Source organism: Choloepus didactylus, chromosome 23 (assembly GCF_015220235.1).
Source record: "Choloepus didactylus isolate mChoDid1 chromosome 23, mChoDid1.pri, whole genome shotgun sequence".
Taxonomy (NCBI): domain Eukaryota; kingdom Metazoa; phylum Chordata; class Mammalia; order Pilosa; family Megalonychidae; genus Choloepus; species Choloepus didactylus.
In genome coordinates this window covers 27,269,884-27,290,318 of record NC_051329.1, presented here as the reverse complement: position 1 = coordinate 27,290,318, position 20,435 = coordinate 27,269,884, and the positions used below count along the sequence as shown (strand labels likewise).

The 20,435-nt window shown below is 47.3% G+C and overlaps 1 protein-coding gene across 3 annotated transcripts in view; it reads left to right on the top strand.

The window, feature by feature from the left end:
* Positions 1-501: 501 nt before the first annotated feature.
* ASCC2 (activating signal cointegrator 1 complex subunit 2) overlaps positions 502-20,435 on the top strand; it is a 36,011-nt gene continuing 16,077 nt past the window's right edge. The window contains exons 1-8 of one of the 3 annotated variants that reach the window (XM_037816960.1): positions 502-596; positions 4,546-4,643; positions 9,757-9,915; positions 10,281-10,451; positions 11,406-11,535; positions 16,052-16,119; positions 17,120-17,230; positions 18,383-18,495. In XM_037816960.1, the coding sequence (XP_037672888.1) occupies positions 4,563-4,643; positions 9,757-9,915; positions 10,281-10,451; positions 11,406-11,535; positions 16,052-16,119; positions 17,120-17,230; positions 18,383-18,495 (833 nt within the window). In that variant the 5' untranslated portion in view covers positions 502-596; positions 4,546-4,562. Of the gene's footprint in view, positions 597-4,545; positions 4,644-9,756; positions 9,916-10,280; positions 10,452-11,405; positions 11,536-16,051; positions 16,120-17,119; positions 17,231-18,382; positions 18,496-20,435 lie in introns of those variants that run through there. The other 2 variants (XM_037816961.1, XM_037816962.1) reach the window with 2 other exon arrangements.

Here is a 20,435-nt window from a genome sequence, read left to right as displayed (position 1 = left end):
ACCCCTATCGCCACTCTTTAGTTTTGCCTGTTCTAGAACTTTCTATAAATGGAATTATACAGTTTGCACTCTTGCCTGTCTTCTTTTACTCAACATCATGTTTATGCTTTTAATTTGTTAAAACTACTTTTCTGGATTAAATTTGTAAGAGGATAATTAAGGAGGTCGGAAAGGAAGTGGAAGCCTGGGATTATGAGAAGCCGTCAGGGATACCAGACTCGGAGCAGTGGGATTGCAATCCGCCCACTGAGCGCCTCCCACCCTCTCTGCCAAAATAGGAAAAGGGAGGAGGGGCAGGGGGCGTGGCCGCAGCCCCAAGGCTTCCTTGGGGGCGGAGTCTCAAGACTGGGGGCGTGGCCCGGGATCGGTCCGGGTTTCCCGGCAACTTGAGACCGCAGTCATTGGCGCTGGGGGAGGGGCCTCGGGGCACCGGGGGGCGGGGCGGGGCGGGGCGGAGGCTTCCGGTCTGCGCCTGCGGAATCGCTGTTTGACCCCGGAAGTGCCGGCGCCCCGGGAGCTGTCAGCGTGAACGGCGGCGGCGGCAGAGGCGGCGGCGGAGGCGGCGGGGGCATAGGGCCAGTGGTGGAGCCGCCAAGGTGAGTGAGCGGCGGGGCCCTGCCAGATGCGGGGCCCAGGGCCCGGGAGGAGCCGCGGCCGTGCGTCGAGCGGCCTCGGGCCTCCCTGCCCTCACACCGGGGCCGAGGCTTACCTGACCAGAGGCGACGTGAGCCCCCCAAGGCCAGGCCTCCGGAGTTGGGAACCCCGGGTTCGAGGCTCCTTCCTAGAGTGACCTTGGACGAGTCGCGGTTCCCCCTCCCCTACTTCGGGCTTCACTTTCCTCAGGGTTCATTCATTCAAGTTCAACGAATATTTGTGGAGCGCCTCCTACGTGGCAGGCACTGGGGATACAAACAGAGCAAGCCAGACAAGGCTTCTGCCCTCTTAGAGTTTACCGTCTAGTGGGAGGAGTCATTCAACCCCACGTAAATGCACAAGGTAATTCAAGATATGATAATAACTGGGAGAGTGAATACTTAACATAGGGCGGTCTGGGAAGATCTTTGAGGAGCATAATATTGAGCTGAGACTGGAAGAGTGATGGCAGTTAGGGAAGCTGAGGCAGGGGTAGCCCTGGGGATGCTTGGTTTCCAGGCCTTATGGTAACTAGTGCTTGGACTGCGTTTCCCTCCTAAAGAAAACCCTTTCCTAACTTTTGGCTTTTGTTGCCCTGCTTGGCCCTGGGGACAGTGCTGGGCACAGACATAATCATGATCATTGTCCTTGGCTTTTTAGAACTTACAGTCTAGTCTTTTTCCTAGTTAGTTTAGATGACATTCAAACCATACTTTAGATGAAATCTCAAATCCTCCTTAACATCTTCCTTCCCTCAAGTCACATCGGTCTGTTAAATGCTGTCATAGCTGCACGGGCCTCATCTACCTAGCATCTACCTAGCATACATCATGGTTTTGATTTTTACTTGTTTGTGTTGCTATTTGATTAGTGTCTGTCTTCCCCCTTAAGACTGTAAACTCTGAAGGGCAGAACCAGGTCTGTTACTTGCCTGCTTTAGTATTCTCCAGGGTTCAGTGCCTAGCACATAGTAGGTGCTCAAAAAATATGTGAATGGATGGATGAGTGAGATGATTAACACAATCTCCAGTGGTTTAAAGGTGATCTTTCCTGCCACCAGCTTATTGTCCTCTCTCTGATCATGTCCCTCCCCTCCTTAAAAGACTCCTCACTGCCTTCAGATGAAAAGCCAAAAGGTTTAGCATAGCATTCGAGTCTCTTTTAAACTGGCCCCATCTTCCTTAGCCAGCCTATGTCCTCCTACTTCTGTCTCTGTCATCCTCTCCCTGACCTTGTATTTTCAACAGCACGAAATATCTCCCTCTTCCTTGAAAGCCACACTTTTTAAGACTCTGAGTCTTTGCTCATGCTTGTTCTCTGCTTGCAGTACCCTTCCTTCCCAGCTTCTCCTCCTCTCCTTCAACACCAAGTTATTGGTTGCCTTCTCTGTGATATTCTCCTATATAGAATTCTCTTTCTCTGCTGTGCTTCAGTTTTGGAAATTTCCTCTCCTATAGCTCATAGCCACACCAAATGATAGTCATTTTTATGTCCAGGACCCAGAATGGTCAGTGTTTGCTGAATAAGTGAGGAATAAGTGCTGAATAAGTGAGAAAGCCCAAAGTACTCTGCTTTTTGTTGGGACTTGAATAATAACAACAGCTAAACTTTACTGAGTGCTTATTATGTGCCACATACTGTATTGAATACTTAGCATTGATTACTGCCCAAACACTAGGTGAATTGTACTGTTAATGTCTCGATTTTACGGAACAGGAAATCAAGCCTTACAGAGGTTAATGAATTATCTCAAGGTCACCACATGGATAGGAAAAGGCAGAGCGAGGATTTAAACATGGCCTGCTCTCTCCTGGTAGGCACTGGCTTATAGAGTGGATTTTTTCTGAAGGCAGGTGCTGTCTCTGCTTGTCGAGCTGTGTTTAAATTGTGGAGAGCTGCCTTTTCCATCTGACTCTTTCCTCACCATAGGTCCCTGTACCGGACACTCCCACTACTGTCTTTGGCAGGTGAACATGAAAAGAACTGGGCCTGTGTGTCATTTAGACTTCTCTGAGCTGGTGTACAAACCACCGAGTTTCCAGCTACGCTCTCAACAATGCTGGGGGGTTAGGAAAGAAGTATTTTTAGCATGCTCATCACGAGTGCCCCAGGTGCCAAGGCATAAGAACTAGTTTCAGTTTGACCACTAATGCGTTTGCTTTGAGCAAATCAGAGCCCTCTTTGGACATCTGAGCATAATAATCTTTGTCCTTAACTGGATTGTTGTGAGAGACTAGTAAGATAATAGTATCATTAGAAAGAATTTTCACACAGCAGGGTATTCTCTACCTTTTCTAAAACTGAAAGATGAAAGCTCACCTCAGGCCTCTTTCATTACTTTGCCTTATGATTTTTTAATTTTCAGGCCACTTCACTTGTTCAGGGACCACGTATCTGATCCACTGGGATCTAGAGCTGGCAAACAGGTGGGGATCTTCACAGTCCTTAAAACAGGCCATGAGCCAAGGTTCCTTATGTACCAAGCTGCTTCCTACCTCCTTGTTGTTTCCTCTGCCTGGGGGCACCCCTCACTTCCACTTCTTCCCTGGCTAGTCCCCACTGTCAAGACTTAACTCAGGCTCTCTCCTTTAGAAATCCTTTCTTGACAACCACCCCCTGCCCCAAAAGCTCGTCTAGACTAGAGGCAGTATAGCTGGCTTTTAAGAGCCAGCCTGCGTCACCACCTACTAACTGTGAGACCTTGGGCAAGTTTCTTATCCTCTCTGAGATTCTATTTCCTTATTGATAAAACAGAGGCAATAATAGAACCAACATTACAGAGTTGTTCTGAGCATTTAATACTTGTAAAGTGAAATTAATGTGAGGAAAACACTTTGAAGTCCTAACACTTAATAAATATGTTGCCACTGCTATTGTCATCATTATTATTGGACTGTAAGCTCCTGCAGGGCAGAGACCTTGCCTTCTCAGTCTGTCTTCATATCACCAGGGCCTGGATATCTGAGATATGGGCCATCTGGTAATTCATGACTGACTATGCCCCTCAGCTCATCTGTGGGTGCTCAGGAGGTAATGATTTCTTCAGCTCAGCCTGTGCCAGCCTTTTATGGCATGTCTTTTAAGGGGCTTTAATTCACTTTCACTTCCATGATTCAGCCATCAAGCATGTCCCTCCTGTAGGTCAGGCCAAGTAATATTGTAAGAAGTCTGAAAGACAGGAGCCCTGGAGTCTGCCATTCCCTGGCTCTAAGAGCAGTTTGGACCTCTGAAAAGAAGCTTGCGCTGGCAGGTTTCCATCAATTCTGTCTTCCTTCCCGATGCATTCATGTACCTTCTGTTCATCCATGTTCTTGTTGGCAAACGGGAATGATAATTCCTTCTCTGAAGTATAAGGAAGTTATAAACCTTAACATCCTCCACATGTAAGAAAAGGCCATTGACTCCAACCCTTAAAGACTTAAAATCTGTATAGAGGTCCGGACTGAGTGCCCTCATATTCAGTTTATCCTGCATTCGATGAGGCCACCTCTGTGCCAGGCCTGTCCTGGTCATCAAAGAAGGAAGGCCCCAGACCCTGTCTTCACAGAGCTCACAGGCCATGGGGGGTAGAGACAGAGCCATAATAAAGATTATCTAGGCACCTTTAGCCAGTACTTCTCAAAGAGGATGAGGGTATATCAGCAGTGACATGTGAGGGTTTTAGTCCTCAGTCAAGAACTATTGCTTTAGGCAAAAAAAAAAAAAAAAAAAAAGTCATTTCCTCCTAGATTGTTAGTTGCATCAACCAGGCCTTCCAGGAGCATCGCCGCACCCTCAGGACCTGAGGTTGAAGTTTCTCTGATGGCTCTGGGATCAGCACCCCACTGACCCCCACCCTCCACCCCCCAAGAAGGACTCTGTCCCCAGGAGCCTGCGTGTCTGCTCTCTTCTTCCCATCCATATTCCTTTCAGGAGGGTCACGCAGCACAATGCCAGCTCTGCCCCTGGACGAACTCCAGATCACCCACAAGGACCCGAAGACAGGAAAGCTGAGGACTTCACCAGCGCTGGTGAGCCGGTGCCTTGAGGCCATTCAGACTGATGTTATCTTTCTCACAATTTCAGAAGCAAAATGTAAATTCCTTCTTTATCTGTTCCAAGACTGACCCAAGAGCCATGGTATTCAGTGGTTGGGACATTCCTAGATCCTTTCAGGCTCAGTGTACAAATTTCCTTCCGAGTAGCAGCTTGAATTTGAGTAATATTTTCCATGTGACCACACCACACGTTCACCTTCCTCCCAAAGCATTTGATTTTTGAATCAGAGACTGGTGGCAGTTCTGATTCAGCCTGAGCCGGCCTAGAAATGGATCCCGCCCAAAGCCGGGTTTGGGGAGCTGACCCTGTGTGGGGTATTCATGTTTCAGGCAGGACTTTTTCAGAGCCATCTAACCTGCTATCCACACTTCGGTGGGAACATTGATTTCAGAGGTTGGGGCAGTCTTTTATCTCAATGGGATAAGAAGCACCACATACAGAGACTCTGGCAGGGCTTGTGAGACTGAAAAATAAGGAGGCTGTGAACATGCCGATTACCAGTGGTGGAGAGATTAGAGCTGTGGAGAGGTGCCAGGCTGCTGAAAAAGGAGACAGAACCAGAAACTAGAGACCCCATACCCACTTGTTTTCCCAAGAATATGAGCTTATTTGAACAAGGTGGGAGGAAGCATTTTCTGGAGGCTTCAGGAGAGTCATGGGAAACAGGAACTTGGCATTTTATTTCCTGCCTCCTAGATGGCTTCTCGTTATTACTTCCCAAATACTCTATAATAAGAATACTTAACAATTGTGGAGTCCTTGCTCTGTGCCAAACTGTTCTAAACACTTTACCTGGATGATTTTGTTTAAGTTGCCCCATAGCCCCATAAGTAGATATTTTGATTGGCCCCATTTTACAGATGAGGAAACAGAAGAGTCAGAACTAGGTAAGTGGGGAAGCCAGGATGGGAACCCAGTGAAGCTGACTTAGACCTTATACCCTTAACCTTTCTGCTGTAAAAGCTCGTTTCCTTTTCTTAATCTTTTTATGAATGGAGGATATTTATCAGAAAATCTAGAACTGCAGTGTCCAATACAGTAGCCACTTGCCCCATGTAGCTACTGAGCACTTGAAACGTGGCTAGTATGACTGAAGAACTGAATTTTTAAATTTAAGTTTAATTAATTTCATGCAGCAAGTGGCTACCATATTGACCAGCACAGATATAAAACAGTCCTATCTTCGCAGAAAGTCGTATTGGACAATGCTGGTGGAGGTTGGCGCTTCAGGTAGTTGAATACGATTGTCCACCTCAGTACATTCCTCACCTGGATTGTTAGACTGGGGGTTCTGTGAGAGCAGGGACCTCGTTCCATTTCCAGTGCCAGGTGCACAGTAGTATCTCAGGAAACATTTGGTAAATGAGTTAGGGACCCCAGCCAGGCCTTGTCTCAGGCTCTGGAGCTCCGAAGAGAAAAGATATGGTCCCTGTCCTTGACCTTCCCATGGTCAAAGAGAAAAGCAGACCATTCGCTTCTCTACAGTTTGCTCAGGCTTGTGACAGAAGGAAGTACAGGCTGCTGTGGGCATGCAGAGCAGGGGCTGCCGATCCAGACTAATGGTTTGTGGGGGGTGGTTGGAGGTCTTGGGGGTGGTGGAAGGGCATGCACAGCCAGGGAAGGCTTCCTGAAGGAGGGGTCTCTGACTTGGGTAGTGAAGGGTGAATGAGCAGTAGCCAGGCAGAGTGATGGGAGAAGAACCCAAATATGCAGTTGTAGAGTCTTGAGAGAGCCTGGCACTTACACAAACCACAAGTTCCTTGGAGGTGGAAGCAGAGACTTTGTGTTAAATCACATACTTGTTTGGCTGTGGGCCTTTGGACGAGTTACTTATCAATGTAAGCCCCAGGATCCAAAAAGGGTAAAAATAGGACCAGCTTGTGAGGTAGTTGTGAGGATTAAATGAGATGACATCTGTGGGTTAGCACTGTGTCTGAGATAGGGAAAGCACTCAATAATTGGTAGTTAGGATGGTGATGACAACGATGATAGTGACAGAGGCATTGAACTGAGGATGGAGTAGGAAGAGAGATGAGCTGAGGGAGACAGTTACCCAGTTGAGGAGGGGTCTTGTTGGCCAAGTTGAAGAGCGTTACTCTGCAGGCCGCGGGAAGCTCCCAAAAGATGGTCCTGAGATATGTAGCTCCCCCCATTTGTCCCTTTAGTCTTGATTTGGGGCAGGTTCTTTAGCCACCACACTGCTTTTGTAGGATGATAGATGGAACTAATGTTTATTGATAGCTGTTGTGTGCATAGCACATACTTGGTCCACAAGAAATGAAATCTTTGGCCAAAGGGGTGAATGGACTTTTGAGGAAGATGAATCACATAAGTGAAGCATTTGGAGAATGGTGCAAGTAAGTTTTATATCACAATAAATAAAAAAGAAGTTTGATGGGCAGAGAGTGTTCAGAAGGCTTCATGAGGCAGGTAGGTCCAACTCGGCTGGAACAGTGGGTGGTCTTGGGTAGGAGAGGACACAGGGGGATCCTCCCCTGCTCAGAAATCTTCCATGGTCCCTCATGACCACACTCTTGAGCTCGGCTTTCAAGGCCTCGCAGGATCTGGTCTTTCATTACCTCCATTCATTCCTTTGCATAGCCAGCAAATGTGTATGGAGAATCTGCTGGATGCCAGCCTCTGTTCTTGGGGCTGAGAATGCTTTGGGGAACAAGGCTCTGACTATCACCAGCAATTTAGAGGCTAGTGGGGAAGACAGATGAGAAGGCAGGCTCTCCTCTTTAACTGACTTTATCCAGGTATAACTGAAGGACAATAAATTGCATGTATTTTAAGTATATAATTTGATGTTTTGCCATATATATACACCTGCAAAACTATCACATAATCAAGATAACAAATACACCATGCCCAAAAGCTTCCTCCTGCCCTTCTGTAATCTATCCCTCCCTCCCTCCCTCCCCATCCCCAGCAACTACTCACCTGAAAGCAGACTCTTGATACAGTTCTACAAGTGCTGCAATAGGGTGAGCATAGAGTGAACCTCCAACCCAATCTGGCATGGAAGTCAGGGAAGCTTCCTGGAGGAGGAGGCGAGGTCAGAGATGAGGTCAGAAGAACAAGCAGTGAGACCAAGATGGCACAGGCATACGTAGGCCATTTAGTGGGTCTGCCATGTAAGTTTTGGTTCAAATCCTGGCTTAGTTTCCTCCTTAGCTCTGCAACCTTGGAAACGTTCCTGAACCATTTCTTCTGTAAAATGGGGAGAATGCTACCTGCCTTTTAAATAGTTGTAGATAAAAAGGAACTAGGCTGCGAGACATGCCTATTCAGCAGCTGGCACAAGGCAGGACCTCAAGAAGTGATAGCTTTTTTTATCAGCATTCCAGCATTCTCTTCCTCTCATTCCCCTACCACCCAGTGCAATGAGTGCCTTGGTGACATTGGCCCATTTTTATGCCTCCATAAAAATTTGGTTTCTTCCATCTAAAAATCCTGCTCATCCTCAGGCACTGCCTGCTCTGGGAAGCCATCCCTTGTTCTCCGGTTGCATTCAGCTCTCTCCTTCAGCCCATGGTGCCTCTGCCGGGCCTTGAGCTCTCCATTCCTCTGTTCTGTCCTCACTTGGCGGTTTGGATCTGCATCTTCCCCTCTGGACCATGGGCTCTGTGAGCCCTGGATGTTTTTCTTCACTTTCCCCACCACACCTGGCACACCGGGGCCCCAGTAAGTGTTTGTAGGATTGCAGGGAAAGTAGCATCTCAGGGGTGTGTGCGTGTCTACTTGTGTTGGGGGGAGTGGTGACAAGAAGCTTGGCCTGAGAGGTAACCTAAGAGGTGAGGGGTTGACAGATTGGGGAGGGGGAGGAGCTTGGAAACCAAAAAGGTGAATTTAGGATCCAGGTGGTGGTTTTCTACTTCTCAGTCTATAGAATTCCTTTTTCAAACATATTTGTACCTGGAACCCCACTATATAGATTCGGATTTAAATGGCAAGGGCGTAGGTGGCCCCCGAGGAATCCTTGTACAACCCAAATACTCCATGTGAAAACTTGCATTAGACAGCAGGGAGGCCTGGATGATTCTTGAGAAGACTCCAGTTAGATGTGTCTTTCTTCTGCCCCTTGACCGACGGACCTAGAAGTGGGGGAACTGTGACTGAAAACAGCTGAGACGTTGCCTGGCCTTCTTCCTGTTACCGCTTCCCCAGAGAAAGCAACCCTTATATAGTGTCAGAGGAGAAAACTGAGCCCGTCTTCTCCTCTTTGTGGTGAACAAAGTGAGGTTTGTTCACAGCAAGGTAAGGGTTGGAAGCGAGAACCTGTGATTCAGAGCTGAGGCCTGCAGTTACTTGATGAGAATCTTTTCTTTAAAGAAAATTACTGAGGTTTTTTTTTTTTTTCCTCTCTGATTATAAAAAGGATATGGCACAATGATATGTACAGAATGATGCTATTTGTGTAAAATAGAAAAAACAGATCCTAGCAATATTTTATTTAATGTGGGTTTATTTTAATGGAAATGCCTAGAAAAAGTCTGCAAGGATGATGAGCAGTTGCTTCTGGCCGGGGGCCATTGGGACCAGGACTCACCTTTTCTGTGAGGTTTTAAGTGTTTGAAAGCAAACATGCTCAAGTCTCACTTGTGTCATTAAAAATTAATGTAAAAAGTAATACATTGCTAATTTACAAAAATTGGAAAATATATTCAAGTCATAATGTCATAATCCCCCCCACCAAAGATAACCACCGTTAGCTTTTTGGTATAGTCTCCCTCACTTTTTTTTTTTTTTTAATCTGTACCCATGTGTGAATGTATTAAAAATATATACTTTTAAAAAAACATGAAAGTCCAGTTATGTTAGAGAGTTTTGTATCCTGTTTTTCCTTCCCTTAACCTTTCCCCGTGTCATTATGTATTCTTCAAAAACATGGTCTTTAACGACCACCTAGTGTTCCCTAGTTGCAACCATGCCCCTTTGTCAGATACACTCGGTTCTTTGTGCTTAAAAGCTCTTGGAGGGTCACCAGTTGGAACAGCCAAGTGTTGTCTTTGCTGTGGGTTGGCAAATGGGCCCTCGCTGACTAACCTCTGCCACGTTAACACGTGGTTTTTGGATCCGTAGCACCCCGAGCAGAAGGCAGACCGGTATTTTGTGTTATACAAACCGCCCCCTAAAGACAACATTCCCGCCCTAGTGGAGGAGTACCTGGAACGCGCCACCTTCGTAGCCAATGACCTCGACTGGCTCCTGGCCTTGCCTCACGATAAATTCTGGTGCCAGGTAACATTCTATCAAAATTAACGCTAAGACGAAGCACATGACATGCCATTGGTTGGTTGCTGTTGTTTTTTTCCTCACCGAGGAGGTGATTTTTTTGTCTACTTCTTACACTGGATCCTTAACAGCAAATTGTGGTTTGGATTACTGTCTTGTATCACAGTCTTAATGATGTTTATACAGCACCTTCCAAAGTGTCATTTTTAGAAACTTGTATTTAGCCCTGGGCTCATTCATATCTCCTTAGTCTCTTGGGGCTGGAACGTTTGCAATAGACACGGGCTGATGGGCGATGAGCCCCTGCTCAGTCCACTCGAGCCCTTGGGCGTCAGTGATAAATCCGTGCTGTCCTCTGTCTCCTGGCTTAGGTTATCTTCGACGAGACCCTGCAGAAGTGCCTGGACTCCTACCTGCGCTATGTCCCCCGAAAATTCGACGAGTGGGTGGCCCCAGCCCCTGAGGTTGTTGACATGCAGAAGCGCCTCCATCGAAGTGTTTTTCTCACTTTCCTTCGCATGTCCACTCACAAGGAATCCAAAGTAAGCCCCTGATCTTATGACGGGTCACCACCGACACCCAACACCCCTGGGCCAGACTCTCCGCCCCTGGGAATGAAGGTGCTGGAAGCATTGAGTTTCCTCTTTGTCTGCCTTTGGTCTTTCTTCCCACCGCTGGGGAAGAAATCTGTGCCACCTCCCTTCTCTAATTCACCAGGTCAGTCGGCGTTATACCAGGGTTTTCATCAATGGAAGCCACGGGCACTTTGCCAATTGATGTATGACTGTGCCTTTACTTGTGTGTCACTTGGGAAAACCTTGATTCTGAGTTTTTAAAGGAACTTGTATGCTCTTTTAAAACATCTTTACTTTTCTTCTGATTTTTAAAATAATAACAATGCCATCTCTAAACAATTCAAATATTACAGAAATGTATTATGTAGACAGGAAAGTTCACCCCCAAAATCCCCTCCCTACCCCGAAATAACCGTTAAGATGCATGTTCTTTCAGGGAATTTCATACCTTTGAGTATATGTTTGTGCATCTTTGTTTAAAAAATAGGATCCTGCTTTTTAAAAAAATCTTTTTAGTATGGAAATCTTGAAAAATACACAAAAGTACAGTGAATTTCCATGTTCCCCATCACCCAGCTTCAGTAATCAACATGTTACCCTTCTTGTTTTGTCTCTCCCCATTTTTCCTTTTCTCTTCTGGTGTATTTTGAATCAATCCTAGACATCATGCTTATTTACCTATAAATACTTCAGAATGACTCCCCACTCAACTGTTTTTTATAGTTTGCTTAGAAAGAAAGAGCAGATGTTGCTCCAGGTTGGTACATGAGGCTCAGACATGTCCCTGGTAGGGACAGACAATCGTCTATTCACCAATCCCGTTGAGGGACTTGAAGGTTGTTTCTCCAGTGTTTCCTGTTGCTTAATAATGTACCTGCTTTTGGAAAGTCTTTCATCCTTTCTCCCTGCTCTTTCCCTTAGGATCACTTCATTTCCCCCTCTGCCTTTGGAGAAATCCTCTATAATAACTTCCTGTTTGACATCCCAAAGATCCTGGACCTCTGTGTGCTCTTCGGAAAAGGCAACTCGCTGCTGCTCCAGAAGATGATCGGTGTGTAGGAAGCGATCCCTGGGGCCGGGGGTGGGAAGGGGGTTGCCAAGCTGGAGATTCCCAAGGTGGGCACCAAAATGGGCCCAAGGGAATTCAGGGTGGCAGGGGTGGGGGTGGGGTGGTTCTTAGGAAGCCACTTAAGACAGAGGTGAGTGTCACCTCTGAAAGAAGTTACTGGGTGGGGGTGAGGAGTGGAGATTAAAATGTGTAATACACAGTTCCTGCCTGGGAGGATCTTGGAGTCTTAGTATTCAGTCATATATCAACTAAAGGAAGGGGGAAGTTTACTTTGGAGATGAGAGTGAGAAAGGAGTGACAGGTCGCCTTTATTTAAGTGCTTACTGTGGGTCCTCCTGCACTGTGCTCAGCACGCTCCCACACTCCACAGTTGGGTGCTCACTACAGCCCCATGAATTAAGCGCTGTCATTATCACTATTTACAGATAAGGAAACTGAGATTAGAATGTAAGGGACTTGCCTGTAAGCACTTAGCAGATGAGCAGCAGAGCTGGGGTTCTTGCCCATGTAGGCCAGTCTCTCAAGCCCTTGCTCTTTGCCACCCCCTGCTTCAGGGATGATGAGACTGGCCCCCAAAACACTGTGATTTGCATTGTTGCCGAGAGCAGAAGTTGGGGCAGAGTTCAGAGAGGACTCTTGGCTTGTGAAAGGAATGGACTTCAGCAGTTGGAGCTCGTCAGGGATCAGTGGACTGGAGCGTTCAAGTAGAAAGGGAAGTGGTGTCAGGATGCTGCAGACAGAATGCCCCAGTGGATTCCTCTTTGAATCCCAGCCCATGGCCTAGGGCCCAGCACAGGGAGGTGCTCACCCTGGATACCCCTGCTGCCAGCCTTCCTCACCCTGAGATTGGAGAACAGTCTTCCAAACACCCAGTTAGCCCTTGAGGTGGTCATTCTACTTGCTTGCTTTTTCTGATGATAAAGATAAAATATATATTAATGTAGAAAATTTTGGAAGGCTATAAAAGAATAAAGAGGCAGGGAAGCAATAACCAAAATCCTACACCCAGGGACAAATGTTGTTAACCTTTGATTATTATTTCCATCCAGTCTTTTTAATGTGCTTTTAAAAAAAACAATTAGATTATACCATATGTGAAATTTTGCAACCAGCCTTTTTATTGAAGCAACCTCTGATTTCTCATTCAAATCCAATTATTGCCAGATCATCAGTTAATTTTTTCTTTTCCCTCAGAAGGGCCTTAATAATTTTACTGTAGACAAAGAGAATGGGGTGAGTGAGCAAAAGCAAGCACATTCGTTAGGCCAGCCTGGTTAGAGCGGAGCATTCCAGGAGGGCAGGAGGAGGGGGAAGCTGGGGCCAGATCAGGGAGGGCTCCTTGCCAGGCTTTAGTGTTTGGGGAGTGGTATTGCTTGGTGGCCAAAAGGCAGGCTCTAGAGTTGAGCTGCCTGATTCACACCCCAGCTCTATTCCCAGCCATGTCACTTTGACCAACTCAGATAATCACAGCAAGCCTCCGTTTTCCCATCTAAAGAATGGGAAGACTAATAATAGGGCCTGCCTCATAGGGTGGTTGTGGGGTTAAATGTGAGGTAATGTAAGGAGAACACTTGGCAGAGTGTCTGGTGTATACTTACCTGGAAAACATGAGCCCTTATCGTGGTGAAGCCTGGAAGCCCGGAGGAGCCTTGCAGTAACAAGGTTACTCTGGCAGTATGCAAGTAGGAGGGCTGGAGACAGAGGCCTTGCATGAGGCTAGTGCTTTAGCATGGGTTTGCAGGGGAGTGCTTGCTGGAACAGGAAAGGACATCCAGAGGCAAAAGGCAGCAGTGGTCAGGGAGGTTTGCAGGAGAGAGAAAAATCTTAACGATCGATCCTGGAGAAAACTGGCGTTGGGTGCAGGAAAAAGGCTGTTGGGGTTGGGGGGTGTGTTGGGTGGAGTGGGTTGCAAATTGAGGCAAGGTCATCTTTGGATCTGTTGAGTGTAAGGAGATGGTTGGGTCTAGGAAAAGATGATGTCTGGCCACTTGGTTCCAGGGAGGCAGGGGTGGAACAAGAAAGCGTTGCCTGCTGCCAGAGCTCCTAATCTTTTGGATTATCGATTCCTCTGAAAATAGATAAAAATGTCTCTCCAGAAAAAAAAAATGTACCCCCTCCTAGGTTTCAAGATGTGTTTTTGAGTGTACTCAGACCCCAAGTTGCAAATGCTACCCTGGCTTATTTAGGAGAACACCATCGTAGCTCCCAGAGGGTAGTTAATGGAAAAGAAGTCAGGACAGGGCATCAGGATCCCCTTCATTGTGTGTGATGATGGGCCAAGAAGGGGCCTGCAGACAGACAGACAGACAGACACACACACACACACACACACCGGCAGCTCTGTTTTCAACCCTGGAGAAGGCATGACGAGAGGGGCAGCCTCCTCTTTCCATATCACAGCAGCTCTTGGGCAAAACAGCCCAGCTGCCAGGAGGTTGACAAGGCAGGGGAGGGAGAAATGGCCCAGACTGATTGGCCTTTGGTCAGAAGCCCAGTCTTCACCCTGCCTTTTAAATTTTTTTTTTAACCTCAGTGCTGGTATTGTGAGTCAACAAGTACAATTTTGAAATCAGGGCCTTTCAGTTCGACTCTCTCAGAGCTATTTTGCAAACCAGGAGTAAATTGGGGCCTTGGCCCTATCGCAGACTGCCCTGATCAGTTTGCCAGTATCTTCCATTCACCCTGAGTATCTGAGCCTGAAATGGTTTAGTTGGAGGAGGCATATCTCAAAGGATCCCATTGCTATCCCCAACTTTTTTAGTATGTCTCTGATCAAAAGTCAGAGAGATCTTCGTTGTCATTGGAATCCAATAAAGGAGAGCAGAGGGACTCAAGACCCCAAGGGATTGATTGTGAAATTTGACCAATTTTGATGGTTGTAAAAATTCCCTGTTGCTCAGGCTTCAGCATTGGCAGGATTGTGGGGGAGTCCTCTCCCTGTGCCTGAGGAGGGGATATGGTGGGGAACATGGCGTAGTGCTGCCCGCAAGTGGCTTGCCACAGAGGTAGACCAGCAGGCTGCTGCGAATGATAACATAGTACCATCTGTCTGCCCGGGGGTTATGGAGGAGTCCCTGGTCCTGATGCCTGGTGCTGCCTAGAGAAGGTGACACCTGTCTTAACGATGGAGTTAGCTCTGAGAGGTCACTTGAGGCAGAGGGAGGGGCCAGGGCTTGTTCCCTGAGGTTGAGGATGGTGCCAGAGAGGAATGCAATGTGGGGAATGGAGAGAGGGTGACCAGAGATGCCAGCAGAGACCAGATCTCGTGTAGCCCTTTGTGCCATAGTCAGGAGTTTGGACTTGACCTTGAAGATGACACTAGGAGGCCTTGATGAGGAAGAGCAGAGGTTGGTGGGAGACAGTTCAGTCATTCCTTGTCTGTCAGGAGTAGGAGATGGGCACAGATAATCAGGGAACACCTCACAGGTTGCAGGTTCAGCTCCCGTCTGGAGGTGGGAGGTGCTGAGCAAGCCCATATTGGGACGACTCAGCTTTCTGGAATCAAGGAATGAAGTGGCATCCAGGAAAGTGTTTACCAAAGTCCAGCCACCTACTGACTGACTTACTCGCCCAATCTCAGCTGGCCTTTGATCTCATTCATTTTCAAATCTTCCCGGGTGGGATGAGGGCTACAGTGTTCTCAGTAATGAAGCCAAGGACAGACCTAGATTTCAGAACATCCTAACAATAATCAGCTGGCCTTATATGCTAGGATTATAGGCGGGATAAAGAATTTGGCCTTTTCTTGAGGGCATTGACATTTCATTAGGTCATGGTCCCCAGCTAGCTGTGACCCTCCTTCCCCATTTAAACAGCCAGAACAGTTGCTTTCAGTTCCAGTAACCTACGGACTCACTTGTAGCAGCAGCACTTGGAGAACAGTAAACACCTAGAAGGGAGCTTCATTTTATAGGAACAAACCCCGGGTGTCAGTAAATCTATCTCCAAGCTCCTCTCAGGCCTCTCACCTTGGAGTAGAGTAGATTACTATGGCTAGCAATTTCAAAAGCAGAGGGTGGGAAAATTTCCAGAGAAATTTCTCCCTAGAGTCTCCTCACATTCTTGGAGGCACAGACTGGCAAGAATCCTGTATTTGTAGCATCCAGGTTTCTTGAGCAAAGAGATCATATCTCCTAATTTTCCTGGATGACTAACTCCCACTTCTGAAGCCAATGCTGTCATATGAGGCATGGTGCCCAAGTGTCATTACTCCCTGGGAACATCAGGGCAAGCTGGTTTGACTGGGTCAGGTTTTGTAGGTAATTCTCTAGGCACAGGTGCTTATATGGTTAAACTGTACTGAGCAAGGTCCCTCCCCAACCCTGAGGAAGTTTCTAGGCTGGGCCAAAGCTCCGTGCCAGCAAGGACCGGGGTCGGGACTACTCTTGAACAGAAAGGCTTAGGAAAGCAGTGAAAGGTCATAGAACATGCTGGCAGCCTTTTGTAATGTGTCCTCTCCACCCTCACCCCAATTCCTATCACTCTTTTCTGTTTTTAGGAAACATCTTTATCCAGCAGCCAAGTTACTATAATGACCTGGATGAAACCGTACCCACCATCCTTCAGGTACCAGCTCCCGGCCTGGCCCAGCTTGCCCAGGGGAGGGCGAGTGTTGGAGGCAGACCCCTCCCCCACCTGAAAGTGTCCTTGTCTTTGCTGGAAAAGCTGGGGAAAAAGGTTTAGTCCCCCCCATCTGTCTCTCTAGACCCATCTCCAGACGGTCTCGTTGTCCTATCCCTCATCACACCCCTTCAAATTCAGCCTGAAAGAACCCTTTTCCCTCTTGAACAGGACTGAAATCTAATGGGCAGTCCAGGGCTTATGCAAAAAAGTTTGACATCCATCTTGTGTTGTTTGCCAACAGTCATATGCCTCTAAGGATGCACTTCTAAGGGACCTGTGCCTCTCTAATAAGAGCCTCAAATTTTTACAACATAATAATATTAATTATGGGAAATTTGAAAAATGTGAAAACAGAGGAAGATGAATATTTCTTCATAGCTCCCCTCCCCCTGCCACAGAGAAATATCCACTGTTCACAGAAATTTTTGGAACACTTACATGCTAGCCTACTGAAGACTGCAGAATCAGTGAAATACTTAAACGATTTTACATTGGGCTCTGTTTTCCCCTCACTGTTGATTTGTCTTTTATTTTAATGTATTTCCCATAAAGAGCTATCTACAGTGGATCCAAAAATACATTATATATTGCTGAATGTGTATCTCAAATGCCCATTACCATATACCTTTCTAGCCTATCCAGTTAGGTAATATCTGCAGGATTCTGGGGGCTTTACATACATTTTGTTATTTAATCCTCACTACAATCTCATAAGAAGGGCGTGCCCATCGTCCCCATCTTACACATTTTCCACTCTGACCCTGCGTTCTGGGAAGGTCATTATCTCAGCTGGTATCCCAGGAACACTAGTGTATGTTCCAAAGATTCCAAGGCAGTTTTCAGATCACCCATCCCACACCTGGCTGCGCGGCTCTGGCTATGGGGGTGGGTGTCATAGCTGGTTCGGCAGGATGTGGGAAGAGTCACCTCTAGCATTCCACAGGTCTTCAGCAATATCCTCCAGCACTGTGGTCTGCAGGGGGATGGGGCCTGCACCAAACCCCAGAAGCTTGAGGAGAGGGGCCTCCTGACCCCCAGCGACATGCCTCTCCAGGTGAGCTTGCCCCATCAGCCCAGCCTCTTTCCATCTGGGTCCCTTCCAGCCAGAGCTTGGCTGCCCCAAGGCCAGGAAGATTGGATGTGAAAAAGGAGCTTCTTGCTTTTCCAGCAGCTTCTTCCCCTGCTCACCTGGCCCCTTTCCCCAACTCTCTAAGCACTTGAATTCTCATCACACAGGTTTAGAACGGTCCCAGCAAGCTTTCATTTCTTCCTAGGAGCTTCATTTATGGGGTAGTGGAAAGAGCAGGGAACTAGAATTCAGAGGATGGGGTTCTAGTCTTCGTGTAATTTAACTTAACAGGTTTATCATGTATTATTTGCTGAGCCATCCATTCACCCAGCAAATTCGTACCGAAGAGTCCTCAGCACAGACCAGGCCCTGTTTTAGGCCATGGGGGTAAAGCAGTACACAGAAGCAGACACAGCACCTGCTCTCATGGAACTTAGAGCCTACTGAGGCTGACAGACAGAAGGCCAGTATTTAATAAGTCTGGATGTATGCCGGGCACTGTACTAAGCACTGGAGATACAAGAACGAAGCAGCTGTAATCTACCCTCCCAGAGCTTACCATCTCATGGGGAAAACAACCATGAGACAGGTTCAGAAGGGAGCATCTGGATGCTGTGGGAGCTGGTCATCTTAGTCCTCTGAACCTGTTTCCTCGTATGTAAAACGAGTTGGCAAACAGCTGCCCAGGTTACTTTTTAGTTGTGAGGATTGAGAAAGTATTCAAGAAATGTTTATGTACCTTCTTTAAAATTTAAGAAAAGCATGGGCTTGACATTCTTGTCTTCACTGAGATTTTCTTCCTCTGGATCACAGACATTGTCTTCAGAGTCAGCGCTTGGTTTTCCCTCTGCCTAGGAGAGAGAATCGTATTCTCTTTGAGCTAGAAGTGTCTCTAGAGATCCTTGGATGTAAGCCCACTTGAGCTATGGTAGCAAGACCAGAGGCTCAGAGAAGCTAAATGACCCTCCAGGATCACGCTCCTAGAGACAGACCAGCCAGACCACCTCGTCCAGGGTTCTCCGCCCCTGCACTTAGCATCCTTGCGGGGACCCCCACCTCTCTCAGCTTTGTCTCAGACCCTCTGCAGGGCCATGTGTGGGGACAGGCAAGAATAACACACTTATCTTTTGGCCACAGGAATTGAAGGACATTGTTCTCTACCTTTGCGATGCCTGCACTACACTCTGGGCCTTTCTGGATATCTTCCCTTTGGCTTGCCACACTTTCCAGAAACACGACTTCTGTTACAGGTATAGCAGTAGTTCTGGCTATTGAAGTAGAGGTGCTGCCTCACGTACTCATTCAGCAAATATTTACTGGGTGCTTAGAATGTGCCAGGCCCTCTCCCAACCTGGGGAAATAGCAGTGAAGAAGACAGATAAGGCTCCTGCTCAGGTGGAGCCTACATTTCAGAAACTCCCATTTTTGGCTAAGAACAGGGCAGAGGAGAATAAAAGCAACCAAGAATAGGGCCATTTCAGTTCAGTTTCATTTTGTTCCAAATCTGCTGTCATGGGCATCATGAGAGAGTGATAGTAAGACAGGGTCTGAAGATTTGAGCATGTAGTCCAAGGGAGAAGACTTATAAGGAAACAAACAGATGTGCTCACATGTGGGGCAGGCTGTTGTAGCTGTATCATGAAGTTCCCTGGGAACAAAGAGGAGGGATGCAAAATTCTGTCTGGTGAAGTCAGGGAAGACTTCACGGCAGAGGTGACCCTTAAACTAGGTCTTGAAGAATGAATGGGAACCTTCCAGACAGAGAACAGTGAAGCATGCAGGGGCAGGAGAGGCATTCCAGGCAGGCACAGTGAAGCCTGCAACGGCCCAGAGAGTATTCGAAGCAGAGCCCGGAGTGGGGTGTTACAGGAGGCCACGGGGATGGGGAGGCTTAGGTAGCAGATAAGGACCAGGTAACACCAAGAGGTGACTCTGGGTAAGTCTGTGGGAGACAGACTGTGAGGAGCTATGAGTGTGCTGACAGAGTATAGCCTTTATCCTGTGGGCAGTGGGAGCCCACTGGAAGCTTCTGTCCAGAGGAGTCAAGGGAAGACCCTACTGGGGCACAGAAAGAAGTGGAGGGGCTTAGGGGCAGAGAGTGAGAGCCACTGGGCCGCACTTAGCACTTGAATCTGTTCCGTGGAAGGGGGTGCCCATGTGTGGGGGTGCCCATGTGTGGGCGTTCCCAGGCCAGTGTGAGGGGCCAGGAACCTGCACCTCATCTGGCAGCAGTGAGCGCTGGCCCGTTCTCATCCTCTGACCTGTCGCTCTTGCCGGGCATCTCTCTCCACCATGTGCGGGAGCTCCTGGGAGCTTCCCCACTCCATCCATCAGCCCCTGTCCATTCGGTCATTTATTTTCCCATTCAACAAAATATTTATCTAATGCTGACATGTGCCAGAGATGGCAGCTGGTGCTCTGGCCCCTCCCTGCTCCCCTTAGCTTGTGGAAATCAGGAGTAGGCTTGATCAGCCCTCCCAGAGAATGTTAGAATAAAGCCGATAAGCATTTTCCCCTAGAAGAAAAGGGTTGAGAGGGGCCTGTAGTCGTCTAGGTGTTTTTTATTCTTTCTTTCTTTTTTAAAATTTATTGAGGTGAAATTCATGTAACATAAAATTAACCATTTTAAAGTGAACAATTCAGTGGCATTTAGTACTTTCACGATGTTGGGCAACCACCCTGTCTAGTTCCAAAATTTTCCCATCACTCCAAAATAAAATCCCATACCCATTACACAGCCACTCCCCATTCCCCCTCCCCACTGGCCCTGGCAGCCACCAATCTGCATCTGTTTCTATGGATTTACCTATTCTGGATATTTCATAGAAATGAAATCATATAAAATGTGACCTTTTGTGTCTGGTTGTCCACTTTTTTTAAAAGGTGTGTTTTCTGATGATGAAAATGGTACATGCTTGTGGAAAATTTGGAAAATACGGAAAGGTAGGAAATCAAACCACCCACAAGAGCACATACTCATTTGAGATCACATTATTCTTAGAATTGTGTACCTTACCTGTTTTCACCTGTCATAGACATTTCTCCATTTTGTTAAAACTTCTTCAGAATGTGTCACTAGACTGCTTTTGAAAGGATCTCTTCAGAGATGGGGATAACGTTTGCAAAGAGCTGACTTCCTGCAAGGACAGGCTGAGGCAAGGGAGCGGCTCCACCCAGCTCAGGCTGAGGA